This window comes from Aythya marila, assembly GCF_965140915.1.
Source record: "Aythya marila genome assembly, chromosome: 15".
In the NCBI taxonomy this organism is placed as follows: domain Eukaryota; kingdom Metazoa; phylum Chordata; class Aves; order Anseriformes; family Anatidae; genus Aythya; species Aythya marila.
The window spans coordinates 13,726,684-13,749,491 of NC_139056.1; the positions used below are offsets into that span (position 1 = coordinate 13,726,684).

General features: G+C 44.5%; 1 protein-coding gene across 1 annotated transcript; it reads right to left on the minus strand.

Annotated features, from left to right (window-relative positions):
- Nucleotides 1–6,475: 6,475 nt before the first annotated feature.
- On the minus strand, nucleotides 6,476–18,216 carry LOC309883971 (cytochrome P450 3A9-like). The gene is made up of 13 exons (XM_082772546.1): nucleotides 18,086–18,216; nucleotides 15,462–15,555; nucleotides 14,992–15,044; nucleotides 13,812–13,911; nucleotides 13,184–13,297; nucleotides 12,826–12,914; nucleotides 11,653–11,801; nucleotides 10,520–10,647; nucleotides 9,740–9,824; nucleotides 9,298–9,458; nucleotides 8,648–8,874; nucleotides 7,649–7,811; nucleotides 6,476–7,107 (listed from the first exon to the last, which is right to left on the minus strand). The coding sequence occupies exons 1-13, from the start codon at nucleotides 18,154–18,156 to the stop codon at nucleotides 7,009–7,011; spliced, it is 1,533 nt and encodes a 510-aa protein (XP_082628672.1). The 5' UTR covers nucleotides 18,157–18,216; the 3' UTR covers nucleotides 6,476–7,008.
- Nucleotides 18,217–22,808: the final 4,592 nt, after the last annotated feature.

Consider the following 22,808-nt stretch of genomic DNA (forward strand, 5'->3'; position numbering starts at 1 on the left):
TAGCCAGTGCTCTCACCTGGCAGGCCAGGTTAACAAGTATGTGATGTGCTTTTAGGATTGCTGCTTCGGATGGATCCTTCCTGCACCCTCCGATCGAGATGGCTGTGCTGTGCTTTAGAGGCTGTACTGATAAAGAGTTCCTGGGAAAAATTTGCCCTCAGATTTCCCATATTTCTGAAAGCAATTTTGGTTGAAGTCCAGCAAGCCCTGCAAAAATGATTTTCAAATGAAATTACGAATGAAAGACGAATACTCAAATAGACAACAATTTCAGCAGCTATTTGTCAGAAGCAGCCCAGGACCCAGGAGGTTTCCCTGCCTGGTGACTGCTGCCCTGAGACATAGGCACGTGCAGCTGTGCATGGGTGGCCTGATCTTTCCTGCATTGCTCTTCCAGCTATGAATGTGAGGAAAGGTGAGGCTGATTGATGGGTTTATTTTCCCTGCTTGTGGCTTCAAGGGTGAATTTGAGAAGGGGATTTTTCCCCAGGGGCCTGAACACCCCAGCAGGGCTGGCTGCTGGGTCTCCAAGTTCACCTGGGAGCAAATACAGGGACAAGTAGGGGCAAGGAAGGTTAAAATCCAAGAACTTTTTTTGGGAATTTAAATAAATGTAGCAAATAATAAGCTGTGCTGCTGCAGCAAACATCCAGGGAGGGAGCCTGGAGGTAGCTTCTATCATTTCACAAAGGAGCAGGTGCTCCAAAGGAAACCAATATCTGAAACTTTCAGCAAAGTGCCAAAGATCTTCTCTGGAGCTGCTGCCAGCCAGCAGAGGGGAGGCAGGAAAAACCAGCACAAAGCCAACGTGGCTTTGTAATGAACCAAAGCAGTGCCAGGAGTTGCTGTGCACTGGGGTTTTATGACCGTGCATTTTAATGTCTTATTGTTCTTGTCCTTAGCCCTGGGTTAGCACAGCAGTGGGTCAGGCTGCTTCCCCTTGATGGCTCCTTGTCGGATGCTGTTGGCACCACTGCAGATTTCTGTCTGATGCAGAAGGTGCCCCTCAGCCAGCCCAAACCTGAAAGGTAGACTTTTTAAACTCAGTTTAGTATTTCCAAAATGGTTAGTGCTCTTTTGGCCTCTTTCAACTGTCTTCCCTGATATGTGCATGAATGTCAGCTCCCCTCCCTGGGGAGGCTGAGAACCGTTCAGTTCTGCTATTCCTCTAGAAAACAGAATCCTGTAACTGCTCCTGCTGCTGTTGCACAGAATTTTAGTGCAGCAAGAAAATGACAGGTAGGAAGTCAATTCCGGTTGTGGGTAAGTGAAAAGCACAGATTGACCACTTCAATTTAAAACAAAATATAAGGAGCATTTTTGGTATTTAAATGTTGTTGGTGAGAAGCAATTGTGTACCTTGGTGTATAGGTAAGGACACAGGGAAGCAGAAACTAGGCTATGCTTTGGTTCAGGCACTGAGCTCCTCACCCCAACCTTGTGACTGCTGCAGCTCTCCTCTGCTTGTGACAGGAGCAGCAGATGCTCTCCTAATACCAAGATCCTCAGGCAACTTCCCAGATTTTTGAATCTCCAGGAATTTTCTCTCCCAGGACAGATTTTGGCCGCAGATGCCCTGGGGCTCACAGGCAGCTGAGTGCAGCCAGGCACAGACAACCTGCTGCTTCCCCAGGCAGACCCCCCTGGCCCTACGTTGCCTCCTGCTCAGCTTTGACCATGCCGGGGGCTGTGCTCGTACCTTCCCCAGGTGGATATCAAACCTGGCTTTGGAGAACCTCTTCAAAGGCCAAAAAATGCCCTCTGCCCTTCTCGCTGGCTGCATGGAGGTTTTTCCTTGGGGCTCCTGCTATTATGTGGAGTGTGCATGTAGGTGTTTCTATATGCTCACACAGACGTGTGTGTATAAATATGCTCGTGCTTGCTAAGTCAGAACCAGCACAAGCTGTCTGTGTTTGTGGCACATTCTGTTTCTCAGGGCAACATTTAGACTGAAGTCCCTGAAGAAAAGCCTCTTGCTGAGTGTTTCCAGCATGGCTAACCCTCCTGGGCTTTCATTTCCTGACTGGCTTTTAATGGAATGTAAAGAACAGAAATAATATCTTCCATTAAAACTTTATTAGGTAGCTCCTCCACTTAAGAGAGCTGTTTCGCTTACTCCCAGCCAAATGAATCCTGGTGATTGAAAGCTAAACATGAGGACTCAAGAGGAGGAGGGGGAAGCAGAAAGCCACCTGCAATCTTGAAATGATGGAGACCAGCAGTGTGGGGGGCTTGGTGACCTGCCTGGGAAGATGCTCACAGCTCGATGCAGAGTCCTGGGCCAGAGCTGGATGTGATGGGACACACAAAAACAAGTGCCTGGGCAAGGCACTTCATTTCCTAGCAGGGGGCATCTGCAAATGTACACCCCCCACTTTTATATCCTGCTGATTTCCACTGAAGTCTGTTATAATTACTGGGAGCATCAGACATCTGCTCACTTCCATGGATGTTGCTAAGGCTACTGGTGGCTGACTGATGTGTGGTTACCACCGGAGAGCAGCCTGAGTGGCAGCAGCTGACCTTCTTTGGAGCATCTGTATCGTCGCTCACCTTCCCTCTGGCTTTTGCTGTGACCTTTGGATACCGATCGATCCCAGATTAGTGTCTGTTAACAATAAATACTTTAAAATTAGGATCCAAGCAGAGAAGTTCTGAAAAGGTTAGATAAGCTTGGGGCAAGTTAGTGCAAGACCCTGCTCTCCATGCTGGAGGTTGGTCTGTGAGATCTATTTTCCACAAGTGTCTTCCAGTCCTATTACCTTTGATTGTAGAGCACAAACAGCTGGGCAGCCCTAGGACGGTGGAGTCTGGCACCTGCATTGTCTAAGCTGGATTGCACGAAGCTCTGATACTGTCTAGGGGATGGGCTGTAACTTATTTTTCTTGGCACTCCCTGGTGTGTTGATAGAACGAGCGTTCTGCCAAGCAAAGATGGATAAATGCATCCAGCTGGACTGGCTTTAGTTTGTGAGTGGCAGGTGAGGGTTTTTCATTTTTCCCTTGGACAGTTGTACTGTCTTTAACACTCCATTTGCAAGCTTCTGACTGCACAAATGTATCAGTGCACACATACACGCAATATGGAGGCTGTAGGCTGTGTAGCAGACTTGAATCTAGATACTTGCAGAAGTATCTAAACCCACAGAGTATTTCCTGATCATCAGCTATGAACTGGTTAAGCGGAAACTTTGATCAATAAAATCAAAGCTGTTTTGTGCATCTTTGCAACATCATCTGTTCGGTAACCAAGAACTCTGGGGGTAAAAGTGTGTCACGGGTGATGTAAAGCTGCTTCAGTGCCCCAGCAGTACAGGAGAATTGAAGTAATGAACAGAAATGCTCAGTTAGAGCTTTTTCCATATTTTATGTTAATCATTAGGGTAGAGCTGAAATTAGCTTTAATTGATATTAAGCACTGAAAAAATGAATCCTCTGGAGAATGAGTCTCTTTAACCTTTAATGATGCAGTAAATAAAATATGCTGTCAACATTTGTGCAATAGTAAGGGTTTTCAAAATTCCGTATCTGTATGGCGAGGAATTCAATATGCCTAATTCTCCATTACAACAGATAAAGGTTATGTCAGAGCATAAATCCAGCTACAGGTTTTCCACATTTCCAAGCTATCTGTCATGCCCTGGTAATTCCCTGCACTGGCTTGTTATTTCTAATAGGGAGATGGAGGAAGGAAGGGCTGTGACAAGCGTGTTCTGCTTGCCAGCTTCTTTCTTTGTGCACCTTCTTGCATGTAGGCGTCTGATGGCAGGGTATCAATAGAGAATCTATGGAATCATCAGCAGAGGGGAAAGAAAAAGGACCAACACTGCCTATTCCTCCTTTTGGGTGAAAAATGTCTGAAAATGTTTCATTTTTCACTTTAAAGGCAAGATGGAATTGCAAAAGACTTCAATACTTTAGGGACACTTAGTTTGGTAATAGGCCATTTTTCTGTCTGTCAGGGCTCAGTCTGATTTTGAAACACCCAATAACTGCTTGGGTGAGGCACAAAAAATATTTCTATGCTGTAAGCATCAGGAAACTTTTTTTTTTTTTCCATAAAAATCCATTTGATCACTGCAACCAATTGGAAATCTTACATCATTTAGGCAAGTTACTGTAACATTGATGGTTACTCTGTCGTAGTTAACTGAAGAGGAAACAAGTTTCCCCACTTATGTTTTTATCTTTGCTCAGAAATGATGCAAGAACAGTTCTCACGTCATGGGGAATGCATCTGCTTTGAAGAGCTCCCAGCAGATCTTTCAGTAGGCTGGGGAATATATTTCTGCATGCTTCAGGAAGACTTCCTGAGCGATGGGCCAATGCTTCGTGATTTATCAGGGTGCCATCCCTTTACCCTTGTACAATGGTAAAGGTTAGCCCTTTGGCAAAGATGAGGTGTGCTTGAAAACATAAGAAAATGTTGTGTTTTTTTTTTTGTTTTGTTTTTTTAATATGCTGCTGCATTGCTCTTTTGTTCTGTTCTCGTTTTCCTTCTTATTTGGAATCTGGGAGGATTTAGGGATAGGAAGGAAACAGAAGTGTCTCCAAAATAATTTCCATGTTGTATGGTGTTAGGAAGCTCTTCCCTCTGACAGAAAGATACTGATTTCTTGGGACAACACCATGTCCCACAATGATGTGCTGAGAAGTTCTGGGTAAATACTTATTTTTTTTATCAATGAAAACACTCAAAGCAGCATGCACTGGGATTTTTAGCTCCAACAGTGATGCCTCTGGTTTTCTTCAGAGGAAACAGCCCAAATGGTGAAAACTAGCTCAAATACTGCACAGCTATCAGGACAAGTAGACGTGTGGTCACAAGTGGTGACAGGCAGCAAGGCAAGGAGAAGTGCTGGGAATGATGGAGGCAGCCCATATAGGCAAAGTAATTTTATGGAGTTAAGACACAGAGGATCTAATTTTCTTCTCGAAGGCTCATTACCATGATTTTGTTACACATTATTTATGGGCTGTTATGATAGTCCTGGCAGGTCATAATTGGCTGAAGCTAGAGAATTAGTCACATTTTTCACATTTGGAAGAATGATCTGTACGGTTACACTAATGACTTCATTCCCAGAGATGCCATGTGCTGGGCAGGGACTGCCTGCATCGGGGTACGGCTGCGTTAACCCCATCCTGCTCTGAGCACTGTGCCTGGGAGCTTCACTTTGTTCACCTGATACCTACAGGCTTCCCTATACTTTGAAAGGGTTGCTTGGTCTGTAAGCAACTTAGTATTTTTGTGATGGTTTCCCCTTTCCTTCCCCTTCCTTGAGTCTGAAACTTAAGCTATAACTATTTTTCTATATTTTAAAAATGCATTTTTAAGCTAGTCTGTCCGTGCAGGGGCGTTGTTCTCTCCCATCAGAGCCAGCAGCTGCAGTGTTACGGCAGGTCCAGCTCTTTCACTGGGGGTTGTTAACCCCTGTTAAGAGATGAGCAACAGTTTAAATGGAGCAGGGGCGTTATTGGCAGCACTTCCAACCGTGCCTTTCTGTGTACATAGCAAAACCCAAACAATTTTTCACAGATGATGAATCAGAAGGGAGCACTATAATTGTTTTATCTGCCTTTTGGGACAGCACAAGCTGCTAACTCTTGAATTAAAGCCTGGGGAATGTTACTGTATCTTCCTGAAGAAGGGGTAGATTTGGTTAAAGGATTTCCAGTGATTAGGAGGCTACCACACAGTCTGACCTCTCCCAAACTGTTAATTGCTGTCATAGCTAAAGGGATATTTATTCTTGAATAAATTTGTGCTATGTTGGGTTGTAGCATTTGGATCATGTCGCTGTTTAGGCTGCTAGACTAAAGAGAAAAGCACACTGCCGTGAGAGGAAATTATAGACCATGATAAGTGGATTGGAAAACATGCCTTGGAGTGAAGAACGCCAGAATAAAGCTAAAGGGTAACTTGAACCATTTGCAGATCTTCCACAGGCCTTTCCCATTTTATTAATTCTTCCTTGGTTTGTAGGTCTTGGGACCAGCCCAAGCTAGTGGGGCTAACTGGCACGTGAAAGCCATATCCAGGAGAACCTCCCACCTGTCTTTTGATATATGAGCCCCATCTATGTGGTCGAGGATGGCCTAAGTTTGCTCACACCAGGCTGACCTCCCACGATGGCAATGCAAGGCTCTGGGAGGAGGCAAGGCAGCTGCTATGAGCTGTGTCCAGGAGCAGTCGTCCTCCTGTCACTGCTCCTGGAGCACGCGCTCTGCAGTCTGTCCTCTGCAGCCCCGGCGTGGCTGAGGGCTGGCCAGCGCTGAACCCAAGGCAACCTCTTAATCAGACTAAGAGGTGGGAGTTATAGTGTTTGTAAAATACTGTACAAATGGGAGGGCTTGATCGCATTAAATGAAGGATCAGATTCATTAAATTAAGTGGAAAGCAATGTACATGGGTAATTTCAAGGGCTTAGGCTGAATACGTTTTTTTAAATAGGAAGTGATCAGCTGCTATACACAACACAGAACAGCTCTCAAACATTTTTAATGACAGTATTTGTACACACTTTAGTTTAATTAACACATGGCACAAGAGAGGATTGGTAACTAGGATATAGTCTCACACCAATCGGCTCAATTATAACACAAAATTTCAAGCATCAGTACACCAAGAAGAAAGTCACCCGTCCCTGCCCAGCAAGGTCTAGCAATTTGAATTTCCATAACACCTTGTTTCTCTTGGATGTGACAATAATTCCTTCTCTCCAGATGGAGAAGTCCCCTTAGAAGTGAGTGGATGATCAGCTTCTCATTTGGATTTATTTCTTGATTTCTGCAATCAAAATTAAGGGGGCTGTATATTGTCACTGCCCAGTGATCCATGTTACGTTTTTGACAGCTATGTTATTTGGTAAATATGTAGTAATTGCTTCCAGAATTAACTAGAGTTGTTCTTCTGTGTCTGTATGAGAGATTTCCTGTGATGTGCGATCCCTTCGTTAGTGCAGTGCTCATTAGGCACTGGAGAGCTGCTGCAGGCGCAGCTGGGTTTTACGCCTCTGCGGGTGTGGCGTTGGTCCGAGGGGCTAACTTCAGAATAATCGGCTTCTCTGGTGATAGGAGTCCCTGTGAGCTCAGCTTGAGAGGTATCTGCAACGGTGAGAGGGAAAAAGCACACTTGAAGTTAGACAAATGAAATAAGGAGAGATTAAAGGAAGCTTGGCCATGGTTTGGGCATAACTTGGTCTATAGGGGTGATTTTTTTTCAGGGGCTTGAGGCGGTCTCTTAATTTTCCTTCAGAGCACAAATCTGGTCGAACTCCCACCCAGCCTGGAGCTGTATTTCAGAAAATTCACATTGGCAAAAAAAAAACCAAACACCTATTTCTGGGAGTTGCTGAGCTCCGGTGGAAATACAGACCTGCCTCTTCTAGTTTTTTTTGCTGTTCTTCCTCATGGAAGGTTTTCCCTGTGCTTGCTCATTGCAGCCTCTTAAGGGACCAGGCGATCCCAGAACAGTGAAGGGAGCTCTGGTAACCCAGGCCCTTCTCCCAGGTCCCATCACCCACCTCTGGCCTCCCTTAGTGCTCAGGAGAGGGACCCAGTCCCCAAAAGTGCAAAGTAACTGTTGTCAGCACCCAGGGTAACCTGGCTCATGTACAAGTTTCCAAATGTAATGCAAGTTCCTCACCTGAGTTTCTTTGCAGACTTGGAAGGTGAAATGTTGTAACAGGGCGACAATGGCAACTTTCAGGCTCAGGAGAGCAAACCTCATCCCAATGCAGTTCCTGGGACCAGCTCCGAAGGGCAGGTACGTGTATGGGTCTATGGTATCTTTGTTTTCCTTACTGAACCTGGATAATGACGTGTTGGGGAAAAAAAAAAAAAATGAAGACAAGAAATCAAAAATCTCTCTATTTACTTATTCAGAGATTTCTTGCTGAGGCCCTACAGAAACTTGCTCATTTTTATGCAAAGTGTCTCAGCAATTGAGTGCTGTGTTAGGGCCCTAGTCCAGGGCAGGAGGTGGGATCCCCTTCCAGTGTTTGAGTTTAATTTTGGCCATCCAGGCCAGCAGAAACCACATGGAAATCTAGGCAATGTGCTGTCCGAAAATATTTCCTTTCTGTTGCTTTTTGTGAGAGGGAAACCATGAGTCACCTTTGGTAGGAGCAGCCTATGTCTTCAGTCTTGTTTAGGAATGAGAGGAAGAGGCTGCTTATGAAAATAACCAATTAGTGATAAGTAACTTTCCTGAAAACAAGGAGAAGACAACTCTTGGAAGATCAGCTCTGATACACTTTGAAGCAAAGCTTGCGTGGAGGGTAAAAAAAAAAAAAAAAAAAAAAAAATTTGGCAATGAAGGCAATACAGAAAGATGGACTAGGAGTCCAAAATATTATCTACATGTGCCTCTTCAGCAAGCCTAAAAGCTGTATACAAGATGTTGTAAAGTATCAATATTATTCTCCCGATTAGATTATGTTGTTTGAAACCCTGCTTTAGCTGCAAAGCTCATTTTCGTCTTAAAATTACATTCCCATGAGCCTGCAATTTCTCTTTGGTATTGTTTGTGGAAAGATAGGAAGAACACCATTAGGAAGCTAATCAGATTAATACTTAATTACTATGTGAAGAAAAAGCAGCAGGATATTTCTTCCCTTTCATTACGTGTTTTGCAATTTTGTACCTTTCTGGTCTGAACTCATCTGGGTTTGGCCAGTGCTCAGGGTTGCGGTGCAGGATGTAAGGTGGGATCATAACAGCGGCTCCTTTTGGAATGGTCACCCCATTTATTTCCACGTCTTTCTTGCAGACTCTCTCAATCCGTCCCCCGAGGGGAAAGAGACGAAGGGTTTCATTCATGGTCATGTCAAGATACTCCAACTGCATCACTGTTTCGTATGTGAGAGGAGCCTTCGGACAACAGGAGAAAGGTGGTCAGGTATGTTGGTGTGAGGACGGGATTTTCCTAAAATGACTGCTGAAACCAGACTGCCCCCAACCCCTTCTGCCTCAACTGTGTCTGGCTTGCTGAAGAACAAAACACAAGGTAGATATTGCAGAGTTGGTTAAATTTTCTATCCTTGAATGATGGAGACTGATGATAAATTCACATTGATTTGTGCATGGATGCAGGGTATGGCAAATGGGTTTGTGCAGGGCCTGTAAGGCTGTAGCTGCCAAAAGAAAATTGCTACAGGACTAAGTTGTCAGTGAGTGTCTTGGAGCTCTTAAAAGATCTCAGGATGATGCTTAGGAGCTAAAGAGTCATTCTTTGGACTGAGCTAGGAGAACAGCAGGGTCAGAGGTGTTTGCTGTTGCTCAGCGTCCCCTTACCTTGTTGGGAAAAGCGCTATCGATTTCATCCACCAGTTTCTGCTGTACATCAGGGTGCAAGGCCAGTTCGTAAGCCAGGTAACCAAGTGTGTTGCTGGTGGGCTCATACCCAGCGAAAATAAAGATGAATGCTTGAGACAGGACCTCTATGTCAGTCAGGGCTGTGAAGAGAGAGGACATGTGGAGATGAGCAAAACTGGTGTGGACAGCCTCAGCAAGGAACAAGGAGCAATGGGTGGGGTTGGGGCAGGTTTGCCGTGGTGCATTTCTGGTAATGCATAGCTACTCGATCTGTGTGGAAAGTCATTTGATTAGAGAATCCAGGAAATTGTCTGGGTGTAAATGATTGATTCCCTGCCTGACCTTTCTCTGGGAAATGGCTCCCCATGTTCTTCTCGTTCCCACAGCCCCCATTCCCCGATGAGTATTTGGACATAGTTACCTTTGTAGGAGTGATTCGCTTCATTGTTCCCATTAGTGGGTGATTTCTGGGATTCAATCATCATCTGCAGGAAATCTACCCTGCCCTGAGGAAAAAAGCAGGAGAGTTTCTTTGGTGACAGTTTCTGCAGGGAGGGCTTGCACAAACAGCTTCCAGAGCCCAAGCGCTGCTTCTAAACTGAAGGTATCACCCTGATGCACATGGCTTCCTTGTAGTAAAGCATGACACTTGCTTTTTATTTCAGGAACCAACCTGTCCTTTTCGTGAAAGCATTGGGTGAGAGAGTAATGTCTCAAGTGAGTTTCAGGAAAGGCATTTACATTCTAAGAGGGAGAGTTTTGTTGGGAAACACCTTCCGTGTTTGAAAAGTGAGAGGGGAAGGCACAGATCTGGCACTGCTGTCTGGTGCTCTTGCACTGCTTACTCTGCTTTCCCTTATCCTCTTACTAATCTTCAAGGAAGATGAGTGGCTTACTTTGCTGACTTATCAGAAATTTTGCAAGCCCAAGCTTAAAATCATTCTGCCAAACCTTTATCTGTACTCCACTTCAGATCATGGATGTACGAAGTCCACCATGCTTCAATGCCAGAACTGGTCAAATCAGACTTTCCAAAGGCATTAAAATCAAGTGCTTGCAGTTTAGTAACTTTGGGGTTTTACTGAGTCATTGGACTTTGGCTTCACCTTTGATATCATCACCCTTGAATGATATTTCATTTGTGTGTATTGAGAAGAGGGAATTTGCTGCCACTACTGCTAGCAAATTCATGTTTGCTTACCTTTTGAGTCTCCTTTTCACGATCCTGCTTAATTTTGGAGATGGATCTCATGAAGAAATCTACAGCATCACTGGGAAAAACGCTTACATTGAACTTGGCCAAAAGAGGGCATAAAAATGGAAATACAACTGAAAAACAAATTGAAAATGGAATTGAATAATGTAAACTCCACCTCATATAAGATAGCTATGGATGTTACTGAAGCAGTCATCATGGTAATCACAAATTATTTCCTTTTTTTTTTTTTTTTTGCCTAGGCTTTGGCTTTTTTCCCCTCTTTCTCTTTCCCTTGGGATCATTTGTCTTCACACAACCCTCTCCTGTCTTCCTGTTAACTGGACATAACTGAACTGGGTATAATCTTAGCTTTAAGAGATGACCAAAGGATATGCCACCTTTTACCATGGTTTTCTAAGGACAGGTTACATCTGTGCTTTGTGCAGCACTACAACAGAAAGGTAGCTTAGAAGAGAAATATTTCAAATTCTGATTTTTTTTTCAGGTTGAGCTGTTCAGTGTTGTTCTGTGCTCATACAAACACTTTCAAATCCCCTTCAGACCACTTCCTTTATCATAGGAATTCTCTATCCTGGGCTTGTTTTATAGGTTCATAAAAATCTATAACACCAGAATCTCCTCTACACACAGATCACAACTTTCCCTGTGTATTAGCGAGGTGTCTAATCTTGACTTAAGGTTGCGAGTGATTTAAGGTCCATCATCATCACTGCTAGAAAATTGCATCTAATTACAATCCCCACTCAGAACTCTTCCAGAAAATGCATTTCAGATAGCACCACTCTCCTCAAGCCTCACACCTGAGCTCTCAATTTAAGGATCATTTTCCAGCCTGTGTTTGGATATTGGCTGGGATGTTCTTGTTTGTTGCCCTGTGGATGCCAAAAGTCAATGAAGCTTTTACTCATCTCCTTCCCAGGGTTCTAGTATGAAGCTAACAGTGAGGAAACAACGAGACAAGAGCCATTAGGACTTCCATCCTGGCTAGTGAGGTTATCTAAGCAACAGTTGGTTGGCCAATGTATAGGATTCACAAGTGTCTGATATGCTTGCTAAACTCATACATCAATAGTACTCTGACACCTGAATAAAGCTTTCAACAAAAAGTGATTTACATGACACAATGAAGACTGGATCAAAAAAGTCAAACTTGACCAGTTTCTTCATCTCTCTGACAAAGGGGTCTTTGGGGTTGTTCATGGAGTCAATGTTCACACCAAATGAAGTGCTGGTAACCACATCCATGCTGTAGCTTCCAAAGATGCTGAGAAAAGATGGAAAAGGTACTGTGATTAAATATTTGCATGATGTGAATATATTTTTTCCTAATGCCTAAGTCACATTCAAATATAAATTCTTGTAAGACCCCCTGCCTGGTTGTTGAAAAGGAAGTTGGATGTATGGCAACTGGGAGGCACTTAGAGTGAAAGGGATGGATTTTAGAAAGGTTTGGTGCCTGTGTGTGTTTAGAAATCAGACAGCCTTCCTGGAGATGTTAAACAGCATGTGGCTGCATGAGCATGTTAGTGCAAGGACAGCATGGGGCTCTCGAGCATCTTAGCTTCTCAGGGAGGGGTGGTAACACACCCTGCTTCAAACATGCCACAAAAACAGCATCGTTTGACCCCGTGAAGCCCTGTGATGGTACAAGCTGTCCTTCAGGCTGCTTCTCCTTATGGGGCTACAGTGTCTGCTGGTGTGCTGCTGCCCCTTCTGCATTGTAGCTGCTGTAGCAGGGGTGAAACAGGTTGTGAAGCAAGTTGCTTTTGTTCCAGAGCCCATTTAAAGGATGTGGACAAGGACAACAGACATGGGGCTGTGTAACTGCCTCCCTGCCCAGTCCCACCCCAGCAGTGGGGGCAGGTGGTAGAAGAGGGCCCCACGGTGCTGTGTGGGGCTGGGAGGCCCATGGCCCTACGGGCATCTCCAGCTTGCTGCAGGGTGAGGAGGCAGTTCACAGGTCCTGAGCATATGTGGGGAAAAGTGGGTTTTCCTGTGGAATTTAGTTGTCATGGTTCTGTGGATATACAAGGCTAGGCTCATGCATATTTTCTCCCATCTAATTCCCTTTAGAAGGCTTTTGTGGGCCTCTGCTTCTAGGAAGTTTCTCTAACATCCTAGTTTAAATTTCCCCTTATGAATTTCCAGCCAGGCTCGCAGCCAGCCCTGTTCTTTGTTTCAGAGGTCTGGTCTGCCTAGCAAGTGATCTGTGCTGCCAGTAATGAACAAACCACAGCACTTGCTAACAAGGCTTGTTGCTTAGCCTGCTGCTCCTAGCAGCTACTTACTCCTTCACTGGTATAGAATCATCCTTTTCCACTCTTTTTTGAACGTTTTTCACCAGCACTTCCCCATAGTGCTTCATTATAGGAAACATCTGTAACACAAAACAAAGATGGTCACTAAAGTACAGCACACTTCATTCCTTTAAGACAGGCTTATAAAGACTACAGGGGTTTTCATGAATATTTACAAATAAGATCTTTCTGTTAATTTTTTTTCTTCCTTTTTACATCAGGCATAAATTAAACAGGCCAGCTCAGCTGCCAGGCTCTGACTACAGAAATCAACCCCCGTGACTATCTCAGCCTGAAAACAGCCTACTGACTTTCTGATTTAGCTTGTACTCGATCCTCTGTGTTTTACCTCCTTTAGCTTCCCACTGGTGAAGGTTGGAGAGAGCACTGTACGAAGCCGTTTCCACTGCTCGTCTTCAGCTAATGAGACAGCGTTGTTCAGCACCCCTGCTAGATCCATGTGCTGGAGGGAAAAGGCAAGGTGTTAACCTCAGAAGTTCGCAGCTTCCTCCCAAGAATGGGAATGTATACACATTATACATGCAAATACATAATGCTTTTTCCTCCAGTAAGCCACATGAGAGGCTATTTTCATATCCCGAACAACTAACCAAGCACACCCAGTGCCTGGGCACGTGTATGCCCACACCTGGCCGTGACACCCAGTGCACCCAGCTGGGTGGCACAGGGACTAGCGGGACCCCGGCAGGATCCTGCATGCTCACACAGGCTCAAATTCATCCTGTTTGTGTGTATATGGGCAAAGGGATGAGCAGAATTTGAAATGCAGGCATATAGCCCAGGCGTGCAGTCCCCAGGCTGTTGTAAGGCAGGGGAACAGTGACATACAGTGGCCACTTACAGTAATCCCCATAGTGCAGTCACGCAGACCCTATGGGAAACCCTGCTGCACGCTTGTTTCCTCCTGTACTTTGTTTTCTGGAGTCTCTTGTACATCACAGTGCTGCTGCTCTTACCCTGCGGTTGGTGAAGGTGGAGTAACACTCCTTAACCAGCACGGATTTGATGATTTTGGGGTCCAAGACAGCTAACACAGGTTGCCTGCCATCGTAAATCCTGGCGGGGAAGAAGAGGAGATGGATGAACAACTCCAGATAGTTGAGCTGCAGGCTAATGCTTGGGAAAGAAAACATGTCAAATGCTCCTCTATCACCAGCCTTGCTGTTCTACAAATGCTGAAGTATAAGAATGTAGAAATAAGGGATAGAAGAGGACTCCCAGGCCACCTCCCATCTGTTTTTGTAAATGATAAAGGGGCTAAGCACCTTCCAAATTCTCTGGGAAATGAGCTGGGCTCAGACCCTCAAAGGAGCAGATACTAAATGAAGCAAGTGTCTTCACTTTCTCCCTAGACTCAGTGTTTTTCCAGGCACTTAAACACATTACAGTATTAGAAGGAAACTTGTTCGACCCCTTCCAGCCTCATGAATTGGATGTCTGGAGACTTGGGCTGGCAGCTCTGAAATATCCTCAGAGATAAAACTTGATCCTTGTTTTTGTCAATTTAAGCTGCCAGTTTTGAATGTTTTCCTGGAACAGATATAGATTTAAGCAGGTTTACATGTCATCCCCTTTCACGCAAAGATATCTTTCCCAGGCTCAAATTTTTAAGTTGCTGTAGGGGCCAATAGATGTGTTACGGAGAATTTGTATGTTTGCAGCCCAAAATATAACAGCAGCTACAAAAGCCATAGGAGATGTCCAGAGCAGAGCAATGATAGCTGCCAAAGCTCCCACTGCAGCAGGGCAGGATCTGCACCTGCGGCTTTGCTCAGTGTTGGGAATTTGCTCACCCTCCTCTGCTGTTTGAAACCAGAACTTGACTTCCCAGCTCCACATTCCCCCTTAAACAGTAGTTTTGCTATTGATTTTGTTAGGAATGGGTGAGGACCTTTTGTTATGGTCTTTGAAACAGCTTTCATAGTATAGATTAAAGCAATTTCTGTACAGTGTGGCAGTGGCACAGCCCTGCAATCCATGGGCTTTAAGGTGAGCCCCCACTTGCACCCTATTGCAAGCTGCACCATCGGGGCTGCAGGGGAAGGGAGATTTCCTACAGGTTTTTTTTTTCTTTCCTGTTGTATGGATTCTGGTTTTTAGCTTCAGAAGAGATCGTTGGTTTATATGAGTACTCACCCCCACACTTTCCCATATTTCTGGAAGCATTTGTTGTCAAAATCCAAGAAACCCTGTGGAAAGCAATTTAAAAATGAACTCAGGACACAGTGGAGGGGACGGTGTTGGAGAGGTGGTTGGGAAGAATATCTTCAAGCTGATATTCAGAGCTGCCTCCCTGAAAGCACTGAAGGGCAGCGCTCGTATCGTGCTTGTGCAAAGGAGGCTGTGGATGACCTACTTGCCAGGCCCCCAGTAAAAGGGCAGCTGTAAATCAGCCACCTGCAAGTGTTCATTTAGAGACACGGGAGAGGAAAGGCCCCGTGGTCTGTGCTCCTGAGCCATTATCCCGCGCTGGCCTTTGCACAACCTGTGCGTTAGAGCGGAGCTTGGCATTTGGAGATAACCTATCATCGCCATGTATCTGCTCAGCTACAGCTGTATGAGCAAATGCAGATATTTCTGGAGCCGGGAGGGCTTCAGTCACTTACTTTACGATATTCCAGGCACGTCCCAAAGAAAGGCAGAGGTGTTGGCCCAGGGATGCCCAGCTTCTTGAACACACCAAACGGCCAGGTTCCATATCTGTGGGGCAGAAAACACAACTGAGCACTGTGTCACCACGGGACTGCGAGCTCCCTGAAGCCCTGGGACTGCAGCAACGTCCCCTTGACTCTGCATAGTGGAGGTCAAGCCAGGAGGTGAGAAAAAGTGGCCCAAAATTGCCCTGCAAAATAAACGTGGCAATGCTCACTGCTGCCATGCACCTTCAGAGAGATGGCTTCAGGGTAAAAGCTGTTGCCTTGTAAAGCTGTTGCCTTCTGGTGGAAGCAGGACCTTAAAGCCTTCAGCAAAATGCAAAAGAGGAGCTCATTGCCAACTGAAGGAGAGGCAGAAAAGAAAGCTGGAAGAAGGAACACCAAGCTTACATGTTTTCACTGAAAGGAAATCAAAGTCATGCCAGAAGTGATGTCCCAAACAGGGCTTTTGTCAAGCTGTGCTTTAATTTCATTTATTGTTCTCCCTCCCCTTAGCCTGCATTAGCTCAGTCATGCATTAGGAAGTCTTGTCTTGATGGTGTTCTCTTTAGATTTCTCTGACAGCCTTACAGATTCCTCTCCTCTGAAGCACCCCTTTTTGGCAGCTGTAAAGTTATTACTTCTACCTCGGGGCCTTCTGTTTCTCAACAAGGGCCTGGGCTGCAGCCCTTTGAAGCTTGTCTTTGTCTGTGTTGAAAGAGCTCTTCAAAATATTTGGTTTTGGTAAGCAGCTGCAGCTTCCCAAGTGAGTGGTTCGCTGCAGAAGGGATGTAAAACTGCAAAGGTTTGGTAAATGGTTGTTATCAGAGATCCTGTTTGGGCCACGAGCTGGTGGCTGCTCAGCCCGTGTCGTGGAGAAACCTTGCTTTAAAGCTGGGGAAAGAGAGGGGTTTCCCTTAAGATTATGAACGCTTACTCTTCCAAACCTGGAAGGGCACCAATAGGATCAGGATCCCCAGCACAGGTTCTGCTGAAGCACAGAAATGGACCTCATCCTGTGGTCCAAAAGAGCAGGGAGAAACCAGGGAACAGGGTGTTTGTGGGTGCGGAAATGTTTCACAGAGCTCAGCTTGTCAATTTTTAACCTTTTCTGTCAAATGTTCTTTCAGTGCAAAGTGTAAAACGTTTGCGGATTCTCACTTGTAAAGTTCATAGGCAGCTGAGGAGCAGGAGTACCAGGAAATGCCAGATTCAGCTGAGTGCAAAGCCCAGCAATGCTATAGAAACATAGGCGAGGCTTAATCTGCTTGAAACACAGCCAGGAGAACGAAATCTAATGCTCTTATGGCTAAAACATGACACGGTTTTCAGCAGGCTGAGAAGGGCCATTCCGCGTAAAGCCAGGGAATAATCATTAGATCTTCTTACCATGGAAATGAACCAGAAATGCCTGATGGTTGTTCATGTGTGAACTGGAACAGCACTGCCCCGGACAGACACAAGGCATCTGAGCAGCCTCCTGGTGCTGATGGCACTGAAATGTCTATTTTAGCTCAGATATCAGAGCACAGGCATCTGGGCTTTGTCCTTCTTGCCCCAGTGAAATTACAAGTGGCTGCAGAGGGAGGGGGAGTGCGGTAGCCAGCAGCCCTACATCACCACAGTTATTGAAATAGGAAGGTCTGGGTCAAAAATAAGGTTTTTCTTTTTGGAAAAGCCTGCCCCAAATGAATTTTTGAGTGATCCAAATCATAGGAAAGGGTTCAAAAATCATGGCCAAAAGTTTCAGAACTTACTGAACCACTGTGGCTGGAACATTGCCCAGGGTAGATAAATGTATTGTGCCCACGTGCACCACATTAATCATTAAGGTTTATGGCTACCAACATGCTGTCTCTGCCTAAGGGCTTGTCAACACCACAAAGTTTGTCAGTCCAGCCTTATAGGCAGGGACTTCCAGTGGAGGTGCTGCACATCCCAGCAGAAGGGTTTTTTGGCTGACTGTATGTGATGAATGGCATCAGCTAAGTAGACAAAAGCATTTCTCATTGGCATGGCTGCCTCTGCAGCAGCAGGGTACAACTCCTGCCTGATGGAATTTGTCTGGAAAGCCAGGAGCCAGAGCTGACCTTGCTCTGGGCTTCCTTTCCTCCCCCTGTAAGGGTGGGCTGGGGGCAGTACATGTGGTGATGTTCCTGTAGGAGCACCAAATGTTGAATTTCTGCAGTGTGCCATGCATGTTGCTGGTGCCTGTACGTGGAGCATCTCATCTGGGCACTACAGAAGGGGTCAGGAGTAAGAGCTGATCCTACAGCTGCTCAGTCAGAGAGGCACAGCCTTCCTCAGGCTGTTTCTGTGGACAGTAACCTATACTAACAAATACAACCTGTGGTAACAAAACCTTGGCACCATTATAATTTAATGATTGCCTTGGCACTTAGTAAAAGCATTGTAACAGTCCATGGGATTATTCTAGATCTTAGTAAGATCCCTCGTCCATACAACCGTTAGACTCCTCTGCTACTTCCCAGAGCCTTTCACACCTACCTGTTCGCTCTTCAACAGGCTGGTTGCATGAGAACGAACAACGGCAAGAACAGAAAGAGCAAAGAGCCAATAAAGAATAATTTACTCACACGAACAGGAGGGCTACAACAATAAGCAAAAGGGCCCAGGTTTCAGGAGCGAGGGAAGGAAGAAGGTTCATCTTGGCTCTTCTCTAGTTGGTTTTGAGTTCTGTCTTGATGTGTGTGACCCTCTGTCCCGGGTCTGCAGGAAAAAGGAGAGTTTCACAATGTGTAGTCTTTGGTGTCCAATCATGATTTAGGGGTTGGCCTCCACTCATGAAAGAGGAGGAGTGAAAGGCAAAGGTAGCACAGTATGCTAATCTGAAAAACATAGTTCATGTGATAGATAAATGTCTGGCTGAAGTAACTAAGGTTCAAATTATTTAAAACATACATTTTCAGAATTTCAGCTAGCTTCTCTGTTGCAATAGTAAGTAAAAACTTCTTGAGTAATGCTCCTGGGCTCCTATACTGAAATAAATAAAACCAAGTTACAGTGAAAAGGTAAATCATAAAGCAGGTGTCAGAGTTGGTTTACAAAAGGCTAAGGGAAAGAAAAGTGAAAAGGTTATTGGAATATTGTATGACAGGATCTTTTCTGGCAGCTGAATTAACTTTGGCAGAACTTAAGATTTTGTTTAAAATATCTTTATTTCTGTATGTGTTGTGAAGAGGAAGTGCTGCCTGCTTCCTTCTGGGGTGGGTCAGGAACAGCTTCTAACAAATGCAGGAATTGCCCTATTTGCCCCGATAGGCCATGAAGACTTTACAAGTCAACTTTTCTTGCTGGGTTTGTGGCTGGGTATTTTGTAAGAGAAGTATTGTTCCACAACTATGAGCAGATCTTGACTGAAGCACCATCAGTTCCAAACAGGAGCTCAAGGCTTATGAAAAATCTTTCTGCGGTGGTTAGAAGAAAAGCACAAGCAAAGGGAAAACACTAGTTTTATAATGGTTGTCTCATAAGGAAGGAACAGAAAAATACCAGCATCCTAGAGGTGTGGATGTGATATGAGAAGGTTATGATGGTGGAGAAAGTTTTGCCATTTGGATGGTGTTTATAGGTGATCTTAGCACCGTGGCATGAGGTTATGTGCTTTGCAAAGATGCGTACTATGACATCTTTAGGTCTTCATTCAGGACTTTAAAATGAGCAATTCCCTTCCTGTTGACAGAGCTGTCATCTTCTAAAGAAAGTTGACTGCATGCACAGGTTGGTGTTGGGTTGGTGTTGCACATATTAGGAGCACCAGATGCTCCGATTGATGCTGGGTTAACGAATGAGTACATCTCCGTCCAGGTGGTGATGTGAGACTTTCTGGGAGTTACCATCTGACTTATCTCAAGACTATTTGTATCTCACTTCACCTTTGCCTGACCCTTGTTCTGAACTTCAGAGAGGGGTTATTTTGTAATAAACACTCTATGCCAGCTTGGCATGAACGGACAAGTTCATGACATGGTTACATAAGCCTGTGTTGGGTCCTACCTCTCTTGACTCAGAGATGTTGAAAGTGTGTGTGACTAAATGGGTGCTTTCCCATTCAGGCGTTTGTCACAGCAGTGATTGTTTTCATTGTGACATTTCCTTGAAGTCTGAATTTAGTGGGCTCCAAATATTCCTGACTCTGTGTTAGGAAACCAGTTAATACGGTTTAGCCAAAAAATAAGGTTGATGTAGGGTTTTCCATCCTCACGAAAAATAAGCCTCAGTCCTTGCCTTGTGTCAGTTATTTTTAGGGATAACAGTAGTTTCTAAATAGTCTCTCTGATTTTGCATTGGGGTCTTATGACCACTGCCAAGTGGACTGTACCTGTTTCCTTAAGAAAAAAAAAAAAAGAAGAAGAAGAAACAAAGAAAAGAGAGAAAAAGCTGAGAACTTGATAGGTGAGGAAAAAAAAAAAAAAAGAAAAGAAAAGAAAGAAATCCTCTGCCTAGTTCATGGCAGAGGAAAGTCAATGACCGAGCAATGAATGACTGATTTTTCACGTCATATGTTAAGTCCATCTCAGAGCTTGGCTTATATCCTAACTTGACAGTGGTTTGAGCCAACGACACACGGGGTTTTGCCATCACTGCAGTTTCTCCATGAGAAGAATTTCATGGAAACGAGAACAGAACGAGCTTACTCCTTTAGAGATGTTCCTTCTTCCCACGAACTGTCCCTTCACCTTATCCAAGTCCTTTAGATGTGTCTTCTTCCTTACCACCATGAGCTTTTGGGCATCCCAGATGTTTTGAATTGTGCTGCATCTCATCATGGTCTTGGGTGAACCCTGGGCACCTGCTGGCAACAACGTGCTGCTGGGGGGCTGTGAAAAGGCATTCCCCAAATGGAGGTGCCATGGTACCTGTGGGAACAGCCTCCTGGTGACACAGTGGCATGGTGTGCAGTGAAGGGTGCCTGTGCAGTGCCCACCCTTGCCATGTAGGCTCCAGCACCCTGGGAGCAAGAGGTTTAAAAAGGCAAACTTTACAGCAAATTCCAAAGCGAACTGAGCTGCTTTTCCATTTCTAATGCCGCTAAGTAGCTCAGATTAATGGATTAATGGCTTTCAGGAAAGCAAAATAACACCACATTGTTATTTGCAGTGTAATGAAAGGAGTACTCCTAATCCAGGTTGTGAACAAGGTGTGATGAGCAGTAGGGATTTCTTGTATAATAATGACAGGGGGCTGGGCTGTAAAATGGGAGAACATGTATTTCTTTCACAGGCCGTGAAACCAAATGATGTAGGGTAAGAAAAACACTGTGGAATAGCAATTATGACTGGGGAACAGGTGTGGTGAATAAAGAACTGCTCAGAAAGGAAAGACCTGTTGGCCAAAAAAAAAAAAAAAAAAAGAAAAGAAAAAAACACAGTGGGTAGCATTTTGTGTTGATGATGAAAAGGACTGCACGGGAATAAGGAGGGCCAGGCTGGATAAACCTGAATTTTTAGGTTTAATTCACTTTGCAGTGTGATCATGAAAGTATCTCCTGAGATACTTTAGGGAATTTGTTTTAGATTCCCAGGGCTGAACCAGTTGCAGTAGGGACTCTGCATTGCTACTTGGGATATAAATATTGCTGGGGAGTTATCTCATTATGGAGTACTTCAGACTCTCTAGATACAGATCAGAAAACTGCTACTGATGGCGGCAGAGCTCAGATAGTCTCCGTATGGGAGATGGCAGATCTCTGCACTGAAGAAACACCAAAACTGGCAAGTAGTGGAACTGGTTCAGCTTTGGTGTTGGCAAGTAATTTAAGATGTTATAGGAGAACTGTTAGGAGCAAAATTTCCTTGGGCTGAGCAAAATGCGTTCATTTAGCTTACCATAAGTGGAAGCATAAGCTAAGAGGAAAATTGATGAAATGATCCAGCAGAAGGTCTGGGCCTTTAATGTGGACTATGCCTAGACTCCTCCAGAAGTCAAGAGGTGCAAATACTATCAGCTAGTTGTGTGAGAGCCTGTACAAATGGACCCTACACCCAGCTGGATGAGCAGCTGCATTAATAAAGGTGCTGGAAAGAAGCCACACCAATAGGAGGGGGAGAAAAAAAACAGCAGCTTTGTAGTTGGAGGTACACCATTGCATGTTCTGCCCCTAAGATTGTCAGGGTTAGGAAGTTGTTTCTGTGCCCAAGTAGGAGCAGCCCTGTGCTTGAAAGTACTGGCCCACTGGGGTCCAATTAGTGGGGTTCCGCAGATCAGTGGCATTCCTGCATTCCTTGCCCCCTCGGAGATGTGCCCCATAAAGCTGTGTTTGTTTAGTCTGGCTGAATAATAGCTGAGCTGGAAGGTGGTTGGTGGGAGATAAACGCCAGGTAGAAGAGCGATTTCATCACATTATGGTGTTGGCGTAGAGACAAATGGATATAGTCCGGCCATGAATAAATACTGTGCTGGAAATGAGCACAGTCCAGGCCTGGAAAGCACAGGAGTCCTCCCATCATGGTTTTGGGGGTGGGGAAAAAAAAAAAAAAAAAAAAAAAGCTCAGATAATGTAAAGTGGGACTAGATAAGACAGCTGCTGGTGGGAGGAGGGAGCAATATATTAAATTTCTTATCAACACTCCTCTGCCAGAGCAGTGTGAGGAGTTCACTTTCTGCATAGGCAGAAGCTGTGGGGAGGCAACCTATTTATTTTCCCTGATACGTAGTGGTTTAGTTACCCAAAGGAAAATACTTCATAATGAAGGCTACATCTTGTTGTCAGTGGTTAAAATATTGATACACTGCTGCTGGATAAAAAAATCAATGTATTCGGAGGGGTCTCTAATGATACTTTATGTAGTTCTGTGTATGGATGACTGATACCCTCCTGTACACAGATTTCCTTGGGATTTAAAAAGCTCACAAAAAAAATCAACAAAAAAGTAATTAATTCCCCTGGATGTTTTGTTCCATATACTGAGCTTTGGAACTACATAGAAACTAGGACATTTTTCTGATGTTTTTCAGTTAAAGTAATATCCCTGATACATACCAATCTTCCTCCATAATCTTTACAATATATCATTATATACCTTTTCATACTAAGAAATGATGCCTATAAAAGCTATATTGTACCTGAATAGCTAATTAACTCTGAGCACTGCGTTTTTTTGACCAATCCAATAAAATGTGTGTTTCAGGTTCTCTCAGTTGAACCTTGTAAAATGAGTTTTAAAAAAAAAAAATTCTACGAGCTCTATGTGCTATGATTTATCTGTGATGTAATGAAAGACAAAACTGTGTCCCAGAAGCGAGCAACAACAATGTTCCTGGGCAAATACAAAATAAAAGAGCTGTATTTCCAGCACA